Below are 25,597 nucleotides of genomic sequence, written 5' to 3'. Positions count from 1 at the left end.
CTTCTTTTCTAAAATGAACTTTTTGTGCCCCTGTTCACTTTCCGATTTCTTTGGTACCGGTCCTCTAAGATTCATATTACGTGTTCTGATTAGTACTGGTCCTCTAAGATTAAGATTACGCAACGATTCAGTTGCGCGTTTGTATTTCAAGTATTTTAAATTCCCAACTCGCCCAACGAGCCATCATGACAAGCAGAGTAAAGTACAAAAATGCGACGTCGTACCTTGCTAATCTTAACGTGCTCGTACTTGAGGGTGAGGTAGCCGAACAAAATTCCGGTGCAGTAAGACCCGACATGGGTGAACGGCTTGATGTACACGTAGTCAACCGTATCCGAGGGTCGCCTGTGGAAACACGCCACACTCTGTCAACAGAAGTCTAGGAGGAGCAGTCACACCTTTGATACGTGCCAATTTTTTTAAATTTAACTTATAGCTGATCACGACCTTTGATCTGTATGAACATTGCTACATTTATTAAAATTTAAGCAAATAAAGGACAGCCGAGCACAATCGAAATCTTGCTTTGAGCGATAGAACATTGCACACCAACATTAATATTCGTGGAGCAAGAAGAAAAGAACTGGAAGTCCCTACATGGTTACTACAGTTTCTAGTCAAGTAGACAGATACGCACAGGACTACTGCTACGCAATCTCACGCGTTGTCCTCAGAGAAGGTCAATCCCCGATGACAACGTCACAAGTCTAGCAGACGCATTCACTCCAGGTGATGCCATTAGACTTACGCTTGGTTCGCGTCGGAAAGCAGCAGAGGCAGTGGTTGGTAATCAAGCGTATACGTCTGGAAGATGACGTAAGCGGCCGTGGCCACCGTACTGCCCACCAGCAGGAACACGCCAAGCTTCATCCTCCTGCAAATAGCCGGCCAGAACAAGCCAGAAACAAGAACGGATCCATGTTAAGCCCTCACCACCACCTAATTTGACACAAATGTCACTGAAGGTGGGCGGAAATGTTTCCGTTGCCGAGTTCATCGCCACGAGAGTCCCGTTGTTCTGTTTTCACAGCGCCTGGATATGCGGCTCAGACTAGTGCGGTTGCAACAATAGAGAGCCTTGCAGCATTAAAGGCAACGCTCGGTGTATGAAGTGAACCACCTTAATTCGTGAACGTGATGTAATGCGAGCCATATAGACCCGTTCACTGTTTGCAAACACAGACCCTTGATGACTTAGGATTACGTCCACCGATGTGCCCGAATAGCATAGGTGGGCACGAAGAGCTTAAAAAAAATAGCCTGCTGGTTTTCTACACTTTCCTTGCAACATTTGGCAAAATATATTTAAATAAATATTTTTTGAGCCACATGAAAATTATAAGAGATGACTTTGAACATTACGCACGTTCGTTTTATATGATAAACTAATAAAAGACTTTCTTTACCTTTTAAAAAAGGTTAAAACATCGTTTCAGTGTCGACGTTACGAGCTGGTAATTGAAGTGACCGGAAGTTTTTTGGGGGCAGAACGCTTGCAATCTTGAAACCGTCAATAGAGCCAGAGCAACCTCAAACACGATGACAAGGTCCTTTGCTTTTTTTTTCGGGAACCAATCAGTTAATGCGGGAAATAGATAAGTACACGTTGTGGATCTAAGACACAGGACAACCCGAGCAAAGGTCCAAATAAATGCGTAGAAGCGACCCTATACGCTTACATTTACTTACATGAAAGAAACATGATTGAAGCAGTGCACTCTGTTTAGTCATCCTCTTCGTGTAAACTGTCATTGAAACTTCACTGAGGACACGGTAGATGTTTTCACGTATGACGATTCGTTCCTTTTTCTTTTAAAGTTTTCTATTACGTGCAAATGAGTGCGCCTTTGCAAAGAGTGTTAGACATTTCGTCATCCTACAATATCAATATTTAAAAGATCAGTCCGAAGGCTTTTTAGGCACTTTTTATGAGGCGAACATATGGCTTTTGTTAACTTTTTGTCATACTCAAATCTGTGTGTTTTGAATTTTGTTACATAAACACAGTATCCCCCCTTTTTACAAAGACAAACATCAACTTACTCAAGATTTCCGCTAAAGAAATCGCTATGACCCACTTTGGTCTTATGAGCAGTTTTTGAAAACAAGTCAGCTTTCTTTTCTTCCACCCTTTTAAAGTTGGACATGTGTCGCGGATTTTACCTCACTTCGCACGTATAACGCTTTCTATTGTATCTGCTCCAGTAAGCAGTAGTCAACACTGCCTCTTTGGTCTACTTCTCCTCGTGCGCGAGATGTGATTACAACGTTTGTGCCTTTGCATATATTATATAGAATATTACCTTGCACACAGTACCTGGTTGCTATCACTTAGTCCACAAATGTCCCCTATGTAGCCACTGATTGTTCTCCGTTGCTTAGCTGTTGCAGATAGCCATTGAGGAAAAGAGTGTACAAATATACTCGGAGTTTATGAGGAAGAGCCTTGACATTAGCGACGACTCAACTGAACGTTACGCTGTGACCTAGTTTTTCTTTGAAAAGCGATGTTTTATATCTAAGTATGCTCTCTTCGCTACTGGAGTACTACGCTTCTGGTGAATTGTTCTGTGCTTTCTGCATACGGCACTTCGTGTCTTTCACAATCGAGAGAGTCAATGATGGCTTATGCACAGAACACTTCCGTTCAAAATGTGGTTGTCACATTAGCGCCTTTTAATATTTTAGTTTTCTATGATGAAACGCCGGACACGCGACAAGGTCATGACTTCTAGATCCATTAAATGGTGTTTCTTAGGTGACCCGTATGCTATTTATGCAGCACGTTAAGGAAGTGTTAGTGAAAAAAAAGCCTATAAGTGACACACTTTATGAGGACCATACTAGGTGTTGTCAGTCAAAGTTATCCTGTGGCCTACTTTTTCGAGCTAAAAGGATCTATTTTCAAAAAAAAAAAAAGGGCACTCTCGTCACTTCACCACTTCTCAACTTAGACATATTCTTTGCATATTTTCTTTCGCGCTCCGAGCATATGACGCTTCCCATTGGTTCTGCTCTAGCGAGCAAGGTTCGACTATGCTTCTTGGCAGAGTTGTTTACGAAGTTTTCACCCCAGTACAGGTGTCCTCTCTGGCACGTGTCGGAGAAAGTGACGCTAGATACATCAGCTGCTGCTTTATACAGCTCTAAATGATCTTTCTTGGCCACTGGCTGCGTCCAAGCGTTTCCAACTGGTTGGAAACGCTTGGACGCAATCGCACAATAGCGCTTATATGCTTGCTATGCCAACAACAACATGCACTGCCCAAGTTTCTGCCTAAGGCCATGTTTTCCTCTGTTATTAAAAAGGCTTGAAAACAAGCCATCTTCGCTCGCTTCGGTGCTTCCCGAGTTGGACATGCTTCGCAAATTCTTCCATGCTTGAAACCCATTAGACACTTTCTATTTTTTTTTTTTCTGATATGGCATGCGTTAGCAATCCCACTGGGGTAGAACATTTCGAGAAAAAAAGTTGCATCACTTTTGGTTTTTGGGATATCCCAGATTTCCTAGTGTGCTGTATCTTGGGCGAGCTGAAAATTCTTTCTTGGCAGGGTAGCCCTAGTGGCCACGGACTAAAGAAAAGTACTCCGACGTGAGGAATAGCTTCTGTCTGTGTATAAATCTGCCTTCCGTTAGTTCGTGTCCACCAGTGGTATATCCGTCTAAGCAGATATCCTCGAGCACACTTAAAGACACATCGTTTGGCTATTTTCTGTATATCTCTTCAACTATTGTTCGTAATACTCGCACACCGACAAATGCAGCTATTAGGAAGAGATTTCGAAGTAAACGCGTTGATGTTGTCACCATGCAGAAAAAAATTGAAGATTAGAATAATTCAAAATGAATTTTGCTCAAGATCATATTGTGGTCAGCTGTTGCTTTGCAACAAGCTCTATTTGAAAAGAAGTCGGGCTTTTTTGCATAAATGCACCAGGAGCTGAACTTGTTGTGCACGTCTAGTCCCGCACGCTCGCACACGCCACTTCTCATTCTCTTCCGCATTAGACATTAACGTAAAGAAATTTGGAAGAAAGAGCAATTGGCTTGCTTGAATTTTATTTTCGCTGATACTACGTAGATAGGACATGTCCAGGCCAGCGAACAAGCTTGCCAGACGCTTTACCAGAGATACGACAAACTTCGTACACGTAAGAAAACGTGACTTCACTGGGCGTTCGGCTTCCCATTACTGCGCGCTCAGTGTTGTCGTATGGGCCATACCGTACACCATATGTAGCAGTATGTAGCTTCTGTTGGAACATTCGCTAGGTATATATCGCTGTTTCTTCTTCAAAAAAGAAAACGTCGGGGTGCGTTCTTTGTTGTGCTGAGATTAACGTGTTAGTTACGAAAGAGTGGCGGCGCCTGCGGCCGCACACGATGGAGAAGCGTAAATACTTGTACAGAGGTCACAGTCACAACATATATCGTAAAAGCACATCAATTCAGGGCAGAAGACAGAATGAGCAAAAAATAGTTATTAACCTGGAAATGAGGTTGCCGTTAGAAGCTTTTTATCTTGTCCCCGTGGCATAATTTCTTCGATGCCAGGGCAACACAGTGAAGCATGAACATATCAGTTCAGAAGTCGCCAAACCATTATTATCTTCATTAATTTGTGATCTTCAGTCACTCATTTGAGAACAGGGCTTCAGTAAGCGCTATCGATTTGGCTCACCTGAGCATGATGAGGGGCACTGCACAAAACACCATGTAGAGTTGCCAGTCAACGCTGATGTACCAGTAGAATGGACTGCACTGTTAATGAAAAAAAACATATTAAAAATTAATTCATTGGTTTATAGCTACGAGAACAATTTTCTCAGTAAAAACTTCTTTATTTGTTTTAATTATTTCGACATTACCGGTGTCATTTCTTTTTGGGAAAGGAAAAAAACGTGTACTAATTGAATAAATTGAGACAGTTGCACTTAAGGTTTTCTTTGATGCTGCGTTCTAACTATTGCTGAAGAAAAATGAACAGATAGGCTATAAAAGCCCCTTGCAAGATTTATTTTATTTCCTTCATTTTATCAAGTGAATTGCTTAAAAAAAGTGACTCCATGACCACTTCACGACTCGCTTATCTCAGATCCTTTTTACTATAAAATTTACTTCTGGTTTGAAATGTTTGGAATGCTTATTGTAAAAATTATTTCAGAAAGAAAGAGACAACATTATTTAGTGTTCTTCAGTGCTTGTAGAGTTTGCTGCTAACTATGCAGGCAAGAATGTATTCAGCAGATTGAGCTCAAACTGATGTCACGTATTGTGTCCCTATGTTATGTTTGCGAGGGCAGAGGCCATATTTTCATTGGTGGCCTACGTGTTCTAAGCAGCTTTTATTAACAAAGCACTTAGTTTGTTCAATTTCAGAAATATAGTTTCACTATAAAACGTACTAGCTTTACAATGAGAAACTTCCGAGGGTACTTGTGCAACAACAATATTTTCTTTCTGGATATTATTTGAATGCAAAAACAACAGTGACATTATCTTCCACCAAATTATTGGCACCTCGGGCAACATTGTTTCCCCCTTTTCTCCCAATTTGGTGCCTTTGCCGTGTAGCGTTAACATCATTAGGTGAACGTGACCCACGATGTCCAGTGGAAAAACTTCCTTACCCTAATGAGCGCTAGCTCGGTAACGGAAATCCTTCGTTATACTCGGCATATTTCAATCAATAATACTAGCATTCATACCACATTGCCCTCAAGGCGAGCACATAAGCTTAGGAAATATTAGCCCCACGCCACTCTAATTTTTTTATTCAGCGTAATTGTAGCGAAAATACGTATGACGTACGATACCTTATGAAAAGGAACAAGTTTCTTGATCTAGTGAACGCTTATCATCTAAAACAACGCCTTAAAAACGAGAAGGCTCAATATTATATTTAAAAGGCTGTCATCACCCTAATTTTGGGCGTACACTCCCGGTGGCACGGAATAAAAAGAGGAAAGAGCGCATTCACCTCTTTCTGAACCATCTAAAGTAAGCATATTCGGTAATTAAAACATCCTTCTATAATAGAAGATTTAAATAATAAATGCGTTTGCTCGCAGTCATCGACGCCCGAAAGATGACACTTATTTAGACGGTTCAGTTGTTTTTGAGGGATCCTTATTACTTATGTAGGCAGCAACTTTTCACGCCTAGCATGCAACAAGCGCGCAAGTGGGTCGTGAACAAGATGCTGCGTGGCGTTGCTGCTTATGCCGTAGCACGTCAAAAAAATAATAAAAACAATCATGCCCTCATTTGTAATAGCGAGAGAAAAAGAAACAAAAAAAAACAAAGTGCATGAACCTCATCCGAATGGTATAAAAAATAGAAGTGTCGCACCGAGTGGTTAAAGCCTAAAGCCACCGCATGCTCGACCTGCACTTCGCGAATCCTCGCAATAAAGGCACCTTGTTAACCCATATGAAACCGTGTTCTTCCCGAACAGGTTTTAGTAGCACTTCCTTCGCTGCTCCGCAGCTGAAGCGGCACGTACTTGCGGTAGGCTCTGCTGTTGAGCTCGGGCGCTGCTCTATAGCGTGTAGCAGGTTTTATGGACACAATTAAGCCCCCACTCGCGGGAAATTTCTGGAAGCGCGGCTCGCTCTCGACGCCCATCTTTTCCCTAAGCCTCCTAAAGACCACTCGTTCGAGTCACCGGCCGGAGCGAGGCTCTGAAAGTGCACCGAAAGATACCTCTTTTTCTTTCTTTCCTTCTTTAGCCTCTCTCATTAAGACAGCCCATATTTTTCGCGTGTCGTTCCGTATTTTTAGCAGCCACTGTTTGCTTGGCTCCCCTTATCTCCCCCCCCCCCTCTTTTTTTCCCTTCCTTGTCCCGCGATGAAAGATCTTGTGTCTGTCGACACCTCTTCACGGCTGCTCGTGATTCCGTCACTCAGTTTGACTCCAGAGGCAAAAAAAAAAAAAAGAAGAGGAGTCGGGTCGACAATTACCGCTATATACCGGCTGTATCACATTCGTGCCCGCTCGAAAATCGCCCAAAAATGTGTGCGACATACGAGATAACCGAGCGTGGCACCGCAGCCGCCTGCGTCAAGTTTCAAAGACCTTGGTCGGACGCGAGTTGGTCCGGGATAGGAAGCAGTCTATCCTCCGAAGAGGACGCAATTCCCCATCTACAGAAAAAAAAAGCCTAGCCAAAGCCGCGTGATAAATACGCGGGACTCGAGTGTCCCCCGGGGGGGGGGGGGGGGGGGGGCTCTTGTGCGCTTTTCTCCGGTCTGCGTCATGCCTGACAGCGGAAGAAGTTGGGCTCGGATTGCGGCTGCAGGGAACAAAGAAGTCGGGAAAATGAGGGCAGCCGGGAAAGCGTTGGCTCTGCTCTTTCGCGCTGAGGACACTCCTCCCGTGCGAGACGGACTTGATCTGACACGAAAACGGGCCGAAAAGTGGCAGTTAATAAAACGAGTTTCAGTGTTTTATCGAGTTCCGGGCAGCGTTCAAATGCCTCGCTTAAATGTCCTTCTTCCTGTGCTTCAATTTTTTTCTTTATTCTTGTTTGTGTATTAGCTTTTCGGCTACTCAAATGGTTATTACAGCTCGCGCGCTTCGCATATTTCTACCAATGTCTCTTAGGAAGAATACGCAAAAGTTACGCGGAGCAATATACATTTTTAGTAGGTCCCCGAAAATGCTATGATTCTTTTACTTGCTATTTTAGTTCACCTTCTTCCCTTTCCGCCAAATATGACTTGTGAGTGCAATTCATCACTGCAAAACATGTTTACTTTTTTCGTTTTTGTTCGCATAAAACATTGGCCCATTACTTGCACAACTTCATGTACAGTTGGCTCTGCTTAGTTGTTTTTTTCCTTGTTTCACTTATAGCCCTCATCTTTGTCTTACCCCAGTCCAGTGCCACACTCTTCGGAAAGCTTCTTTTTACGAAGAGTCATCGAAATTTTAACGCATCGCTAGATATTGAGAATGGGGGTGAAGGGTTCCCTGCCGGAAGGAGCAGCAACTGTTCGGGACGACAATTAAAGGGGCATGTGGGGGAGGGGGATTAATGTGCTGAGGGAGCTCACCGAGGAAAATGTGGCGCGCAAAGAAGAGGCCTGTGAGGTTGGCCTATGGCGCCTTACATGTCTGGCGGCGGCCGTGCGTAGTCTGATTTCTTTACGTTTGGTAACATTTGCGCAGTATTTCCCAATTTCACACCCGGCGCGCACGATCGAAACGGTGGCCGAGCGTCGACAACTATCGGGATGAGCCCATCTCGTGGCCCAGCTCCTTCGCTTCCAAGTAATTTCCCGCGGCCTGAACGGCGCACCTGAAGCGCCGCAGGAATAGCGCGCGCCTGTTGGTCCACCACGTGCATGGGGTAATAGATTATTTGGGGCATTAGGCGATTGATCCTCCCTCCAGTGCGAGCGCCCCCTGGATGGCTCAGTTTGTTTTGTGTCGAGGGATAAGCAGGGAAGTTGAAGAATTTCTTACTTTAGTAAGTTTTTATGGGTAGTAAAAGCTGAAGTAGCACTTCAAATTCAGAAAATTCTCCGGGAAATCACGCCGCAGATATGTAAGCATTTTCCCAACACCCGACACGTTTATCACGTGCTATCTCCCAAAGAATCACGAGGAAGCTTCGCGATCGACGTATGCTGGGATATCGAGGGAGCGCCTTTTTCCACCGCCACACTTTGCGAACGGCGATGTATTGAAAAAATAATCCATTACAATAACACTCGCGGGCTTAGGAAATCGACTTGAACAGGGGAAGCCAAACTCACCTTACGTAGAATTTAACTAAAATTTGCGATATAGCCGTACGAAGACACTAAGCCACGTCAGCTCTTTGTTCTTGCCGGTAATATTACATGTATCATCTTCTGCGGGAACGCAAGCCCTTTTAAGGGCTTGCGTTTAGGTAGCTCTTTTTGCGTGGTTCGTAACCTAAAACTCTTAAAACATCCTCAAATACTAATCCTAAAAACAAGTAACACCAATGAGTTGCAGCTACGTTGAGTACACTATGATAAAAAGACCACGATAAAGTTCTCAAGTCCTGAGAATGCGGACCTCAGTGTAGATGGGCGAGAACGCAAAAATTAGCACTCTTCAGTGCAGCATCACTTTTGTCAAACCGAGAAAGAGCCGAGAAAACACAGGAAGGTTAACCAGACGCACGTCCGGTTTGTTACTCTGCACTGGGAAAAATTGAGAAAGGGGAAAATGACATTATAAAAGAGATGAACAGATTCGAAACGCTTTATGCAACCGAAGATCTAGTGCCATGGAAATCTGTGCTCAGAGCGCAGAAGGCAACGAAAGAGTTACTGAAATAATCCAAGCCAACACATCTGTGCCATGGCCTGTGAACTTGGTGCATTTAACAGGGAAATAGAAAACTTCAGACGGGGCAGCACAGAGTTCAATAAGTGCCACCCGACTATGACCGCTTAATTGATTCGTGGACCTCACCACCGTTCTTTACTCTACTTTATACATGAAGCAAACCTGTATGTGTGTTTTTGAATCAAAACTTCTTATGCCTAGGGGCCCACTCTCGAAATAAAAAACGTTCGTGTGCAAGTACGAGTTTATATATATATATATATATATATATATATATATATATATATATATATATATATATATATATATATATATATATATATATATATATATATATATATATGTATGTATGTATATCGCGCGTTGACAGGATAACCACTGCTCATCTCATTAACGGTAACTAACTGGATTCACCGAGAAGGCAAGTGGGTTGGGGGGAGATAGAAAGTTATGTGGGCAGATGATATGAGGAAGCCTGCGGGAACAAAGTATCAGCAGCAAGCACAGGCCCGAGTTCACTGGCGGAACATGGGAGAAACATTTGCTTTGCAGTGGACGTTAAAAGGCTGATAATATATATATATATATATATATATATATATATATATATATATATATATATATATATATATATATATATATATATATATATATATATATATATATATATATATATATATATATAAGGGAAAGAAGTGCATACCTAAGGGCTCGTTTCTCCGTGTTTTGACACAATAATAATGAGATTGACACAATTGATTGATTGATTAATGACACAATCTGATTAATGACAGATTGATTAATGACACAATGTTAATGCTCTAACTTCTGAGATATCACAACGGCCTGCTCTAACCACTCAGCTATCACAGGCCGCTGTAATAGCTCCGTGGTTAGACCATCGAATGCGTTATTCGAAGGTCGTAGGTTCGATTCCTGCTAATGGCTGGTTATTTTTCACCCACTATTTTTTTCTTCCTGTTTACATTCCATTTGTTCTAATAACTTCCCCTATACATTCTTTGGCATTATTGTCTGCTAGATCTCATTATATATATATATATATATATATATATATATATATATATATATATATATATATATATATATATATATATATATATATATATAACAAAAGAGGGAAGGAAATCAATTCCGCTCCCTATCGGCTGCACATGCTTTAAGTTGGTGGAGTTGTATATAGAAAAGGGCAAAAATAAGAACAGTAGTTAGGAGGCACTGCGAACATGCGCGCAAAAGAGTGATCGTGAACGGCCACAAACTTTCGTGCAGTCCACTCGAGTTGTGGAAGGCAGTTCAGCTCTGTGACATTGCGCATACCGGAGGGCTTAATTTAAAATCATTGGATCTTGCTCATGAGAATGGGCTTTAATTTAAGTGGCTGAGACTAGCTTTTTCAGCCCATCATAGCGTCGAAGAATAGACGAATGATTGATATGTGGGGTTTAACGTCCCAAAACCACCATATGATTATGAGAGACGCCGTAGTGGAGGGCTCCGGAAATTTCGACCACCTGGGGTTCTTTTACGTGCACCCAAATCTGAGCACACGGGCCTACAACATTTCCGCCTCCATCGGAAACGCAGCCGCCGCAGCCGGGATCTGAACCCGCGACCTGCGGGTCAGCAGCCGAGTACCTTAGCCACTAGACCACCGCGGCGGGGCGAAGAATAGACGAAAGCTGATCTGACATATTTTAACTTTCTGCAAATGTTCGCACAGCACTGCTGATCATTTCTATTAGTAATGAATAGGTATTTGTCAATGCAACACTGAATTTCTCGCGACGCAATAAATCAGCTTTCTGAAGAATGAGCCCCGGCAGCAGACCTGCAGTTAACCGTTATCCACCTCAACAACTAAAGCTCCGCTTTAACTTCAATTAGTCGCTTGCCTCGTCACGCATCCTCACAGAGGGTTTCCCTACTGTCCTATAGTATTCCCTGGTCCATCTTTGATGACTTCGGTTACAAAGCAGGAGCAGTATTTTTGTTTTATATTTTGTGTTACGCACTTTGTCCGCCCACGCGTTTGTTCTGCCCTGGAATAACGGCTTAACGCTGAAGGCACTGCTTCATTTAGCAGCCGTAAATGATCTACGAAAATAAAGTCTACTAATTTTCATTTTCACCGTCTCTAGCACAAGTCCTTAAACGCATCCCACTTTGCAACCGTGATAAGCGTCGAGCGTTCCTTTCAGAATCTGCACGTACTCGGAAACCTGTGTCACGAACGGTGGAGTGTGGTTGTTTATACCCATAGAAGAGTGTGGTTCCTAATGTTTCTCACCATGTTGAGGAAGGATTGCCAGTTGTTGATGTGCAGCAGCACCCTCCACCAGCTGTCGTAGCACCGCTCATCGTTATGTCCCAGGAACTCGTAAAAGGCCGGTCCCCGTGCGACCATGCTCAGCACGAATCCAAAGCCCACCATGAACATCACGGGCAGCGTCAGCCTGCAATCGGAGTCCACGTCGTGAGCCACCAGTGTGTAGGCGACCTGTGCGCCGTTTCCGCAACGCGTCTGAAAGTCGTTCAGTGTGATGGACGTTCGCCGTCTCCCACGTCAGTCAGTGTCCGCGTTCCCTTGTCTCAATGGGTAGCGGCGGAGAGTTGAGGCCACACGTATATCTGAGCTACCGCCCTTCTATCTGTGACAGTAGAGCAGGAAACAAAATAATACCACATCGACAGCGCACCCAAGAAATGCTATGCACTACTATTTTGTCTACATAAACAGTCCTCGTGACCACAGTATTTCCCCTGCGATTGAATTTTTCCGAGGTCACAAGAAAGCTTTTGCACACACAGTATCACAGTAGTCCACGGCGACATCCCTCGCGGTCAGGCATTCAAAAGTGCTCGAAAAGTTACTTTTTCAAGTCTGAAATCCTTCGAGCTATCTAAAGCGAATGTGTTACTTTTCTTCGTTCACAAACTGCTCAGCACTTCTTAATTGTTCGGAGTTACATGGATGGACGGAATGATGGTCACGCAGACAGACGGAAGCAAGCACGCACGGGCTGACGGATGCTTCGCCCCACTCATCATAATTCACTCCGTTGGTATGCTGTGATAATTTTCGGGTTTTCCGAACCCTTCATGGAAGAAGAAACTCCACATTGCAATGTTATTACCTTTACTTGCTTCCTGTTTGAGGCGTCATTTGCAGTTTCTCTTTGCTGCATAACATGGAAAGCGGGAGCAGGTGAGATACTATTGGTCTTTACGTGGCAACCCGTGCCTACCTGAACAGGATTAGGACAAGGCGAATTCCATGTCGGCCCGAAATTATGTGTTTCGATACCAGCAGTACATATAAGCACGAGCCTATAAGCAAACAAGTTCTGTTTGTTTTTTTTCTTTTATATATATATATCTCCTGACGAAGGGAGAACCCCTCCAAAAACTGTTGGGAAATAAATATGTTCATTCTTGTTGACAACGTACCCATTGTGCTATATATATATATATATATATATATATATATATATATATATATATATATATATATATATATATATATATATATATATATATATATATATATATATTTATATATATATATATATAGCACAATGGGTACGTTGTCAACAAGGACGAATATACTTATTTCCCAACAGTTTTACATACGCTTTTCCTCCTTTTCCTGTCGCCTTTTACATTGTTACACGGATCGACGTTTCACCCACATAGCATTCATGTCTAATTTAAATCGAAGACACTCGGATGGACTACATCTTCTACTTCGATCACAGCGCGCACTTTATCGCGTCGTTCTCAAATAGCACGAAACATGCATTACCGTAGCCAGCTACACTGCCTATATAGATTCAGGGATGCCATCCAGCAGGCACGCTTCAATTGTCTAAGCACGCTCTTAGCGAAAAGAATAAAACATCGCCCCTTTTGGGCCACGTACGCGACTGCAAACAACTCCGTCTGTGTATTTCCCCTCCCGTTGTGGGATCAATTTCCTGAAAAGGTCATGGTTGTAAACACAGTCAAAAAATACGAGCGTTAAGATACATATACATATATTCGAAGTGCGAGGGTAAGGATTCAAGGATTTCTCTTCGTTTGTTTGCAGGTTTCGTTCAATGTCTGGACATGCAGCCTAAAGCACTGGCGGTGAAACAGAGAGAGCGAGAGCTTATCCGGCGAATGCATCTAGCAATCAATTTGCATTCGATAAAGATCACGGAAGCGGAGATTGTCCTTGTTGCGAGCGCTGCACCGTGTACTCTGAAATGCCGCTGTTTTTTTTTTTTTCTTTCTTCGTATGTTTCTTTTCTATCGATGACCGCACGATAGAGCGCGTTCTCAACGCTTTATCGTATGTAATTTTGCAACGAGCTGCGCCCGCTTCTCACCGCTGCTTGATACATAATACATATAGCTGAAACCGATATCCCGCAAAATGCCTAAGTAGTCTGCTCGTTCAAATTGCATGCACGGGTTACTTTCATTCGAGCCATGCCAGGCTCCCCATGGCTATCCGTTCACTCATCGTTGACGTCACTCGAAAAAAACGTGCAAGAGGGTCTTTAATGAGCACGGGCGACGTTGTTGATACCGTTGCTGAAAATACACCAGTGCAACGCGACCATGACGATATCAGTAAGATGAAGCGATTCTGTAAGGTCTTCATCTCTGCCTCCTTTCAACAGTTACTATGCGACAGCGAATTTCTGAGAGCACTGTAGAAACAACATGTTGGGGCACTGCAGCATAGAATGACTGAGCACAAGGCCGAACAAGGTGTATGTATGAACTGCTTTGCGCAAAAGAACAGAGTAAGCGAAAGAAGGTTATTAAGTCCTAACGAAACAAACTGATCGTCCCCTGCTCTCTCTCCTTCACGCTTGAATCATCGCTAGTTGCTCACCGCGTGCACATGCAGATACATCGTCGATATATGCAATATGCAAACGCGACTACTTCATGAACGACTTCCGGAAATAGCAGCTGTTAACAACCAGTTTGTCTTATTTCGCATCTGTAAATTCTTTGCGAGCCTAATAGGAGATGCCTCTTTTTCTTTCTTTTTCCAATATATGCCGGTGGCTACAAGCCGATGAATTGTGGGTCTCTAGGCGATGAATCACTAGGAATTTGTAAATGAGTAGTTCAATATATAGAAGTTTACACTCGGCAAACATGTCTTCATTGTCAGGCGCATAATTACGAATAATGTTTTCTGATTTGAGATTGAATAAGAATAAAACTTTGTTGTTTTGTGACACCTCCTCTCTTTCCTAGAAATTCAAGCAAATATTGAATTGAATATTCGGCTACTCTATTTCGTTCGGCACCAGCATTTGAGGTTGCTTCATCAGTTTTGTACCACTCCCACTTTATTTCAGCTGGATAATTTCTTTAGCGTGCAAGTTATGACTATGTAGTACAGCTACAGAAAAGAAAGTAACCTGCAGCACAAGTGACCGATGTCCGGAGCATCAAATCTCGACTAGAATCCGAAATGCTAACTTCAGGTTGGGCTAAGTTTGGCCGGCCACTTTCGTTTCAGCACATGTATAGTGTACACCAGTCGTTACTGACATGCGCGGCCACACAAGCGCCGCTGTAACGATTGTTTCTCCTATCATCGATCACTTCTTCTAATCTTTTTTTTTGTCATGCAGCTGTACTTTTAGGGTATTATACTACAGGTTCCTCGCTTTTGACTGAAACTTTTTCCCACATAAGCACACTAAAAACTGAATGAGCATGTCGAGCAGTCAATTTCTTTTCCTGATAGCGTGTACAGTGACTCGGTTTTCAGAGCCCTTTTTTATTGACGCTTTGTACCGACTCACAACCTTAATTTAGGTGAAGTTGGGCCTCTTTTTTCTACAGATTTTAAAGACACCGTCATTTCCGACGTCACACGATACATATTGCGTCGTGCTGCAATTAAATTGTGGTTCACGACATATTCTATTTAGTACTTGTGTGATAAATATCATTGAGGATTTTCTGAAGACCAAGACCATGCAGACAGTGTGAGGCACGCCACAGTGGGAAATTGTGCATCAATTTTGATCCTCTGGGGTTCCTAGCATGCCCCTAAGGCTAAATACACCAGCGCCCTATCATTTCGCCCTCTTTGAAATGCAGCCGACGTGACCAGAAATCGAAATCACATCCTCAAGATTAGCAGCGTGACACCCTACGTGCTGAGCCCCCACAGCGAATAGTTATTGTATCACATCGATTCGCCCACAAAAAGGAAAGTTCAACGTTCGAGACTTTTTTCTGTTTTCTAGAATTCATTTCTATATTTTACTTTTTTGTTTTTTACAAAACCTAAGTGGGTCCTGTAATTAATATTTATAGAAAATATAAGAATAACAGTTCCGGCACCTATCATCATGACTTCGAATAGCCAGGGTAAAGATCTCTCACGAACACTCGGACGGGATGTGAAGAAAAGAACATAAGTGCATTTTGGGCTGTAGAACCAGTTTACAGCCAGTTCTTATTAGAGTTTCCTCTTGTTCTTTTATTTAGTGACAAGTATAATGAATCACGGCTCGCACAGCACATCGTGTGTGATTTCTTACTTTCGTGAATGCGAGCTGTTCGCCTCGCGAGCTTCGTCTCGTGTAAGCCACGAAGCTGTACTTGGGACGGCTTCACGAAAACCCGTGCGACCATGCAAGATCCGTTCAGTGACCCCAAGCACTGAAGCCGCGTTTCGTAGAAAGCGCAAGACGCCCAGGCCAGGAAGCAAAAGGGCACGTCAGCACTGGGACGGGGCTGTCGTCACAACAACATGATCGACACGCCATCGGGCACAGCTGAAAAGGCATGATCCTCGACCGTTGGATGTTGCTACATTGACCATCTGGGGTCTGAGCTCCTGAGACGCATACATGACAGCATGTTGGATAGTTATTGCTGCATACAGCGGTGTCAATTTGTGGGTGCCTCGAATGCCGCAGAACTGTGTTTCACCTGGTACCTCTAGAGGGTGACCTGAACGGGCTTTTTGAGTCATTTGCCTTCTATACTGAGGCCCCTTTCTTCTTCATTTTCCCTCCTCTCTATTTCTTCCCAGCTCTCATCTCTCTATTCAATTCTCCAATGCCACAGCGTAGGCTAGCCAACCGGAAGCTGTTTTGGTTAACCCCTCAGCCCTATGCATTTCTGTTGTCTTCCTTCTTCTTTTAAGTGGTGAAACTCTATGCCCCTTTTTTCCCCATTCCACATGTCATATTTATAAATCTCCTCCTTAACGAAATTGCGCATTTTGCTGAAGCACCACGACAATATGAGCTGGACAAGCATTCCCTACAGTCAACCCAAACATAAAGCTTGCGCCAAAGAGTCAAGTTTGGGTCACCTGTCACAAACCTTCGCGTGTCTATGCCAATTCGAATAAGCCAATATTCTTTTCTCGATAATGTAATTATAATCTTAGAACAAGTCTCCACCGTCCAGCGGTTGGCGCAGAATATGAACAGAGTCTTCGTCACCAGTTTCGATGATATACCGTATTGAGTGAAGGATTCATTGAGCTTAGAAAGAGATAAAAAAGGAGTTAGTTTTTAATCATGTGTTCTTGGCAGCCACAAAAGTAGGTCAAAAAGCAACCGTTGTGGGTCAATTGCCAGCCTAAGCAGATGCGTATCTGCAGTTGCAAGAGCCGGAACAGCATCTGATCTTTTTTGCTGATCCGAAAAACAGCAAAGAAAGACGATGGTGCAGTGGCATGCGTTAGATCAAAAGAAACTATTTATTGTAGGTAATGGATTGGTAGATATGTGAGTTTTACCGTCCTAAAACCACCATATGATTATGAGAGACGCCGTAGTGGAGGGCTCCGGAAGTTTTGACCACCGGGGGTTATTTACCGTGCGCCCAAATCTGAGCACACGGGCCTACAACATTTCCGCCTCCATCGGAATTGCAGCCGCCACAGCCGGATTTCGAACCCGCGGCCTGCGGGTCAGCAGCCGAGTACCTTAGCCACTAGACCACCGCGGCGGGGCGATTATGAGAGACGCCATAGTGAAGGGCTGCAGAAATTTCGACAACGTGGGGTTTTTTAACGTGCTCCCAAATCTGGCACATGGGCTTATGTCATTTTCACCTCCATCTAAATTGCTGCCACCACAGCCGGGATTCGATCCCGTGACCTGCGGGTCCATAGCCGACTATCCTATTCACTAAACCACCACGGCAGGGCAACTTAAGCATTGGAGGAAATGTGTTTTGTCTGGTTGGGCCTTTTCAAACGGCACATGTGCTTTATTGAACTGGACAAACAAAATAGGTAGCCGGTAATATGGACAATCGCAGGGAACTGTGGGATACGACGGCTTCCGGTTCGACGCCCCACGTGGGTTAGCAACGGCACGCGTGCATTTTTGTACAGCTCCGTTGAAAAAAAAAACACCTCTCCGTGCATTGTCAGTGCTTTAAAAGTAGTTTTTTTTTGTTTTTTTTTTGCTAAAGGTGACTGTGACGATGACAAGCCAAGAAAGCCATGAACGGCAAGGAAACTTTTTTATCGCACTAAAATGATTTGCAATGCTTTTATGCGGTTCGGGGGTACTGTCAGTTTGGCTGGCCGATAAGTCAATACAGAAAACAGTGTTCATTGTATGATACGTTACAGCTGATAAAAAATCACAATTTTAAGGATCTCAGGGGACGGGGATGACTGTAGCAGCGTGCTGAGACTTCATTTTGGGATCGCTGCTTTGGCCGACATCGTCGGTCGATCGGCATGAAGCACAGCACTTATTGAGTGCGTTGAGATATCTTTTTTTTTTCTTTTTTTTTCATCCTTCAGCGCGCTATAAGATGCATTTCTTAGTCGAAGTCAGATGCTTATTTGAACGCTGATCTTGATCAAGCTGCGTGGCACAGCGGCACATAAACAATACAGTCAGACATAGACGGCACCGAATAATCGAAACCTTGTGCTTTTTTAACGCACTTTTTTCTTTGGGTGCCGTCCTGGCGCACAGTTTGACCAAGATAACGCACATGAACTCGTCTATAGCTTCGTGTAAACTTACTCTTGAGTGAAGTTTTTGCGTTTTTTGGTCATATATATGAGTGCAATAGCCGGCGCTCTTCTCGTATGGCAAGTCGCTTTCACCCGCGCGTTCCCATAATACATTTCCCAGGCGCTTGCGCGACAATTTATTTCTAAATATAATATTCGCAGCAAATTTATGCGTAAGCTTTTCTTTTCAGTGTGGAATATACACGTATCTGTCATAAAATTGTCTTCGCACAATTTGGCTTCAACGTTCCGTACTCAAAGGCTACCTGTCGCTCGCTGTGGCGCTCTTCACAGCCAACGCCCACCTCATTTTATTTTTTTTCGTTCCATGGCAATCGATACACGCCGTTTGCCTTTCCCGCTCGAGTGTGGGCAGCCAGCGGCTGAACAACCGACCATGGTTTATCAGGACGAAAACAAACGGGCGACCGCACGCGCGAATCCCGAATAATCTGAGGCTTGCGGCAAAGTGGTTCACCGTCGTCTACTTTTCTAGAACCGGAAGCCGGTAGCAGATGGTACATCCCACAATCCGTCGCTCTTTTACTGGTCATCTATTGAAGCCTAAAATGCTTATTTTAGCGCACGGGCACTTCGAGAGACAAGACGAAAGCGATGGTAGTTTTTCGCCTCAGGGCACAACAATGTGTACGCCCTCTAGGTTTTCTTTGTTTTTCATTTTATGTGGTTTTGAAGAGGAAGAAGAAACGCAATACCTAACTTGTGCTTTATATGTCTACGGCTGCCCAAAGCATTATGTAAAAAAAAGAAGAAGCCTGAAGGTTTCATCAGCCCACAGTTTTTAAGTTACGGGTCGGTGTTTGCGATGACGTAGCACCTTCGTAATTGAGCACTTACCGCATCACACGGAAATGCGTTTTTTTTTCGTTTTTTTCTCGACAAAATCTAATGCATGATTTGCTTATCCTTTCTGTGCGTGCATTGAAATATCAAGGTTCCACGTCGCGACCTTTAAATGTAGGTCGAAGCCTGCTTCACGGCCGACTCCCAGAACAGCTGCCAAGGACGGCTGTTTCGATAAGTGAAGAAATCGTCATCGCCAGTGACGATCTGGCCTTCCTTTCTTACTACACAGTGGTTTGAAGATATATTGATAAGGGTTATATAAGCGAAGGTCTCTCCGCGATAGGCGGTGTGTCTCTAGGCGGTTTGCATAAGACACTTCTACACTCGGGAACACAGCTCTCTTGGTGCGGACGTCGTGTTGCGGGCAAAACTTCGTATCTTACTGCTTCCTTTTCGGTCCTTGTGAGTATCGCAAGTTCGCATCGCTTCTTCAGTGCCCTCGTCCGCCAAGTTTGGTGCTCACGTGCCAGCAGAACCGAAATTTGGCCTCCGTGTTCAATAAGAAATAAACTGTCAGAGTGACTCTTGTCTCCATTGTTCAATGTATTTTGTTTTCACCTTGTTCAGAGAACTAACGATAACTAACGAGAAGACGAGGCTGCCACGAGTCGTGATCCCAGCTCCGTTGCAGTGCTAGTCGCGTTAAAAATTCAGCCGCTTCAACTGAGAATGGCGCACTTTGCTGCCATTGTTCGAGACACGCTGTACGCTTTTGGCCAAATGAAACCGCTTCATGCCATGTAAATAGGCAACAAAGAAAAGGCACTGTTAACGTAGACAAGAAAATTAGGTTATATAAGCTAGAGATAGGAATATTTAAGCAGGGAAAAGCATGAAGCCCTAAAGACGTACTTTGCTTGTTGTCTGATGCTAATAAGTAGTCAAATTAGCTTACACTGGAGCAGTGAGTGTTCCGTCGCCTTTTCAAAATTAAATTATGTGTTTGCTATCAACTTAAGCAACTATTAGTGATTGAGCGACTTGGCAAAATATTTTTTTTTGGCTTTGGGTTGATCCCATTGCGGTGAACTGTAGAGTCATCTGAATAATTATCGTCTATAGTAACAGCTATTGTTTTGTGTACAGTTGGAGTGGGAGCACTTTGATCATCCTGAATCAGGTCACGGGATCAAATGCCGGCCGCGGAGGCTGCATTTTTGACGGAGGCGAAAATGTTGTTGGCCCGTGTGCTCAGATTTGGTTGCACGTTAAAGGACCTCAGGTGGTCGAACTTTCCGGAGACCTCCACAAGGGCGTCTCTCATAATCATACCGTCATTTTGGGTGAGACGTAAATCAACGCTCTCAAAAAAAACACAGAAAGAGATCGTCCCAAAATATTTTAAAAGTGAGTTTTCAAGACATAAAATTTGTGGTCGGGTAACTTCTGCAGTCACAAAAAGTCGTGCACGAAAATAAAGAAAGGTGCGCACGAAAATAAAGAAAAGAAAGAAAATAAAGAAAGAAAGAAAGAAAGAAAGAAGGAAAGAAAGAAAGAAAGGTACACGATCACACGCGACGCTCACATTCATTTTTAATTACTGTCTTTCTTTGTCCTACCAACCAGAAATAAGTGCTTCCCTGCTTGCATAAATCACACACTTTACGAAAAACGATAAAAAATGGAGTTTTTTTTGTTCCACAACAATAATTGTCATGTTCGTCATCAATCTCTAGCTTGCCTTCCTGTGCACTACCACCACGAGCCTGCTAATTCGAAGTCAAGAAGAGCATGCGCGTTGTCAGCGTGATGTAGCGTTGTTGTTAGCCAAGTGGCGAGAGCTACGTTTACAGGCAAGGGAACGCAAGGAGGCCAGCTGACGATTATTGTTGTTGGACAAGAAACGCCCTTTCGCGGCACCATCTTATCTCAGAGTGCACAGGAAAAACAAAACCAAAGTAGTAACAACAGCGTATACAACCCAAGATGTACTGCATCTTCAAACAATACAGTCCAAACTCGAGCTAATGAAATCCGATTTTAAGAAGTTCCCGATGTAACGAGATGATTCCTAATCCCCGGCAAACACCCGCAAAGTATTGTGTTGTCATCAACCTAAGTTAACAAACCAACTCAGTCAGTTACCGCAATTTATTGATGTTTCTTCTAAAAAATAAGAAAACACCTATTTCTCTTCAATTCTTTAACAGAGACAGATTTTTGCTTGAGTGTGCGCTTTAACGCTCAAGCGTTATCAGGCTTTGTCAAGACCTTGTAGCTTTATTTCGACGAAAATGCATGCACGCCCCTCCAATGCGCGCAACAGTGGACGCGGCAGAGCGCTCTTACATACTGGATGGGACTCGGGGTGGCAGTGGTTGCTTTCATTAATCTATGGTTTATGCTGCTGCACTAATAACCACCTTCCAAATTCCTTGCTCAGCCTACTAGCGCCATCCCCGCAATTGCTCTCCGCGTCATCGCATATCGGTAGCCTGTGATAGCCCCTCGTGACCGCCTACCTTATGACTTGCACTGCCCGAACAAGGGGGCCTCTAAGATGGGCCTGCTTTGCAGACATGATTTTGCGTCAAATACAATGCAGTAGAAAGTTCTCAGTGTTCCTACGTTACAATTTCATATTTAGAAGGTCCGAATAATTTCTTTCTAGACTTGACCAACTGGCCGATACGATGAAGTGATTCAAGCTTGGCCGTCCCTTCGTGAAATGAAGTTTCAGCTGTAATGCCAAAGGACTGCGCCACCCTTTCTAAATTTTAAATATTTTTTTTTCCGAAGTCGACGCTTACAACGTTCGGCCTACCAGCCTAAAAGTTCGGCCTTATTTGTTATCGAGTTGTCAAATTTACAGTCATACTAACTGACATATATCTTCAGTGAAGGCAAAGGAAAGCCATTGTTTCTACTACATAGAGCGTGAGTACGGCGTTGAATAAGGCGAAGCTAGAACTTAAAACCACGCCAGTTGCTTGGGTTCATTTTAATGGTTTGACCAACCGGGAGCTAGAACCTTCCCGAACATGTTAACCAATTGTGGGCGATGTGCACGTGGAAACACTTCTGAGAATTCCAGAGACAATAAACAAATGGGGTTTACTATTATTTTAAAGCTCTTCATTAACACCACAGCAGGCTTTTTGTAATTAGCGTGCTTCTCAACTTTTGTTCCCTTCAGGAACAAAACTAATTATTCGGTCTAAAAGGGTTCAATTGCGTAAATATTAGTTACTCAATACTCTCTAATGTCAAACACTTTCGTTCTGAGTAATCTATGTTTATGAGTAAACACTTCAGAGTAATCCTGAGACAATAAACAAATCTTGCTTACTATCTTCTCTTGAGGCTATTCATTAATACCACAGTGGGCTTTTTGTAATTGGCGTGCTTCGTATATTTCTATTCCCTTCGCAAACAAAACTACTTACTCGCTGTAAAAAGGTTCACTTGCGTGAATATCAGTTACTAGGTACTCTTCATTGCAAAATACCTTACTTAGTTAGCAGCTTGAAAAAATAAACCATTCCGGAGAAGTAATCTGCTCTTTTAATTATTACTAGACAGTTCTTACCGAATGTAACGACGAATGAGCATGATCCACAGGACGGCGAGGTAATGCCCTCTGAGGTTCTTCATTCTCTTGAGCACATTGAAGGACAACAGGAATCCACTGAAATTGAAAGGGCAAGAGTTGTCTTAAAAGATCGTGAGACAGGATTCATAGTACACAGTCGTCTTTTCCCCAAGTTTTTTTTATTCAAGCATAGCACGCAAGTGTTTACTATAACTAGATTATGTGAACAAGTAACACCACCTGCGCTATACAGGTGGAATTAAATGCACTAATGTAGTGCAGAGCATTGATTGTATTCAGATTATGGGTAAACTCCCTTCGATTCTAAGACATACACAGAGTCCTCCTATAAGTTGAGTGAAATTCGGCCACGCTCCCAGGACATATACTATCGAGGGTCGCACCTGCTTTTTGCTGATGTTTATGAGGCTGAACTCATTTTCTAATATTTTGGCCATGTTAAACTTTCAACATTTAAGGCGATATAAAGGTGCTCATCAAGTCGAACTGATGAAAATAATCTGCAGAGCTGGTGCAGAGGATCTCATGACGTACGTGATGAGGGAGTCACGTTATTCATGTCATGACCTGCCAGTCTTGTTCTTCATATATTCGCGGCGCCTTGTGTCTACTTTCGTGTGTACCAAACTAGAAAAACTACCGCGGTAGCGCCATGATGTAGGCGACTAAATGCATAAAAATCGTCGAAGTGCGTATCATTCGCTAAAAGACATATTGAATTTAGTATGAATAGTAAAGCTTATTGTTGGTCTAGTTGGTCATCCTACAAAAAATCAGACAATGCAAAATGCCAAGATGAAAAGGCGAAAGGAAAGAGCATCCCTCGCGAAAATTCTTGCAAAAGCATCGCAATAGATTACGCCATGTCGCACATGAGCAATAACACACCATTCATCCCATCACAACAGTCGGCCACCATTCTATCACCATTCTATGTAGAAAGAAGGAGATGGTTGACCGAGAGATTCTAAAAGCATACCTCATCAAAAAGAAACAAAAAGGTGTCTCTATTACCGAAACTTCGGTGGTCTGGTGTTAAGTTTAATTCGACTTTTTCGTAAAGGTTTCTTAACTAGCACTGGCATTGAGAGCGGCTCGTCGTTGTGATATGACGCATTGTGTGTTATTAGGAATGTGTGGCGTAGTGTATTGTGGTGGTTTTGCAAGAAGACTTGTGAGTGAGGCTCTTTCCTTTCGCCTATTCTTCTTGGTTATTTGCGTCGTGTAATTTTTTTGAGATATGAGTAGTGACAACATATTAAATATGTGCCTGTAACGTTATTTGCATCCCGTCGTTGCGCAAACGTAGCTCTTGAAAAGCAACTGTCGACGACTTCCAATGCAATAATTTTGCAATTCGGCCATCCCACATGTACCAGTTTTGTTGCGTGACTAAAATTAACGTAGAGCAAACACTCGCCATAAACGCGAGAAGTCTATGGCATGCTAGCTTTGCACAATTTGTTTAACAGCACATGGCTAGCACGATTGCCACCGTTGCGAAATTGCACACGGGGACATGAATGTAAGCTAAAAGGAATTGAAAGGCTACCGTGTATGCTCACTTTCCCACTGAATTGAACGCAGTCTTTATATCATCCCAGCTAGCAGAAAGGTATCGCTGTCACTAACAGCGCCTCGAAAATAGATCGAAGGCTTACGTTCGGACTAGGAAGCCCCGATCATTTTAACTAGTGGTTTCGTTTTAGAGGCACATCCCGCTTTCTCATCAGGACTTTGGGGTCACAAAAACTTACCCGATGAAGAAGAATGTTGCAATACTCGGGAACGCATTTCCGATCATTGTGAAGAAGGGCTCTTCTGTAGCGTCGATAACCTTGAAGTAGCTGCCTGTAGACACGCCAAGAGAGAAGGGGGCATTGTTAATCTCAGACAAGGTTGCTGATGCATTTGCATCTTGAGGCGAGACTGTAAAACGCGATGGGTGAAACTCGAAATTTTGTTCAAAACAAAGCCCTAATTCAGCGCGCAATCTCTATGACAACGTTACTAACAAACACCTTATCCACATAAGCCTGCTAGTTAAGAGGATTCAATCTAGAAATGATGAGAACGTTTGCACACTAATTTTAGGCACATTATGAGAGGCCGAGAGCATTATGTGCCACTGCGGCCGCCTTTTCGTTGCTGGCAAAAATACGTGAGGCCCGTGTATTCAGATTTAGGTGTAAGTTAATGAATCACATGTGGTTGAAATTTCTCGAGCCCCTCACTACGGTACGGTGTGTCTCATAATCATATCGTGATTTTCGGACGTTACACACAGGCAATTATTATTAGTATATTATTATTATTATTATTATTATTATTATTATTATTATTATTATTATTATTATTATTATTATTATTATTAAAATATTTGTCACAGATATGAATACAGTGCTAGATATTTGAGCTTAGTAGCGCCATCGTTCTTTTGAGCTATATCTGCGTGTCTGACCACTGTACCAGTTTGTGCTGGCTGTTGCAACCTTTACTTACTATAATAAATACCTGCCGCACAAGTTACTGCGAGGTAATCGTAAGCGATAGGATGGATGAACGTTACAAATAATTAATAGCTAGTTTTCACTAATGCGCGTTGTGCTTACGGAGAGCGCTGATGTCCACAATGAAGTAAGTGTGTCCGAGAATGACCCACGTAGTGCTGAACACCTTGATGCCGGCGAAACTTCCCAAGATCTCGTTGTCCGAACCATCTTTAAAATCGCTGTTCAGAAGCTTTCTCGTGTTGATTGTAACAGCAAAAGCCATGAGGTATTTCCATGCGGAATCTGCGTGA

At 43.2% G+C, this 25,597-nt stretch overlaps 1 protein-coding gene across 1 annotated transcript in view; it reads right to left on the bottom strand.

Annotated features, from left to right (window-relative positions):
* Nucleotides 1-25,597, bottom strand: part of LOC119187557 (O-acyltransferase like protein) — a 50,105-nt gene that overhangs the window by 8,266 nt on the left and 16,242 nt on the right. The window contains exons 6-12 of the mRNA XM_037435696.2: nucleotides 25,407-25,589; nucleotides 24,552-24,645; nucleotides 22,771-22,869; nucleotides 11,643-11,808; nucleotides 4,685-4,764; nucleotides 749-874; nucleotides 225-345 (exon numbers count right to left, since the gene is read on the bottom strand). Coding sequence (XP_037291593.2) covers nucleotides 225-345; nucleotides 749-874; nucleotides 4,685-4,764; nucleotides 11,643-11,808; nucleotides 22,771-22,869; nucleotides 24,552-24,645; nucleotides 25,407-25,589 — 869 coding nt within the window. The remainder of the gene's footprint in view (nucleotides 1-224; nucleotides 346-748; nucleotides 875-4,684; nucleotides 4,765-11,642; nucleotides 11,809-22,770; nucleotides 22,870-24,551; nucleotides 24,646-25,406; nucleotides 25,590-25,597) is intronic.

This window comes from Rhipicephalus microplus, chromosome X (genome assembly GCF_043290135.1).
Source record: "Rhipicephalus microplus isolate Deutch F79 chromosome X, USDA_Rmic, whole genome shotgun sequence".
In the NCBI taxonomy this organism is placed as follows: domain Eukaryota; kingdom Metazoa; phylum Arthropoda; class Arachnida; order Ixodida; family Ixodidae; genus Rhipicephalus; species Rhipicephalus microplus.
Note: the sequence above shows the minus strand (reverse complement) of the source record. Positions and strands in the feature narration are given on the sequence as shown.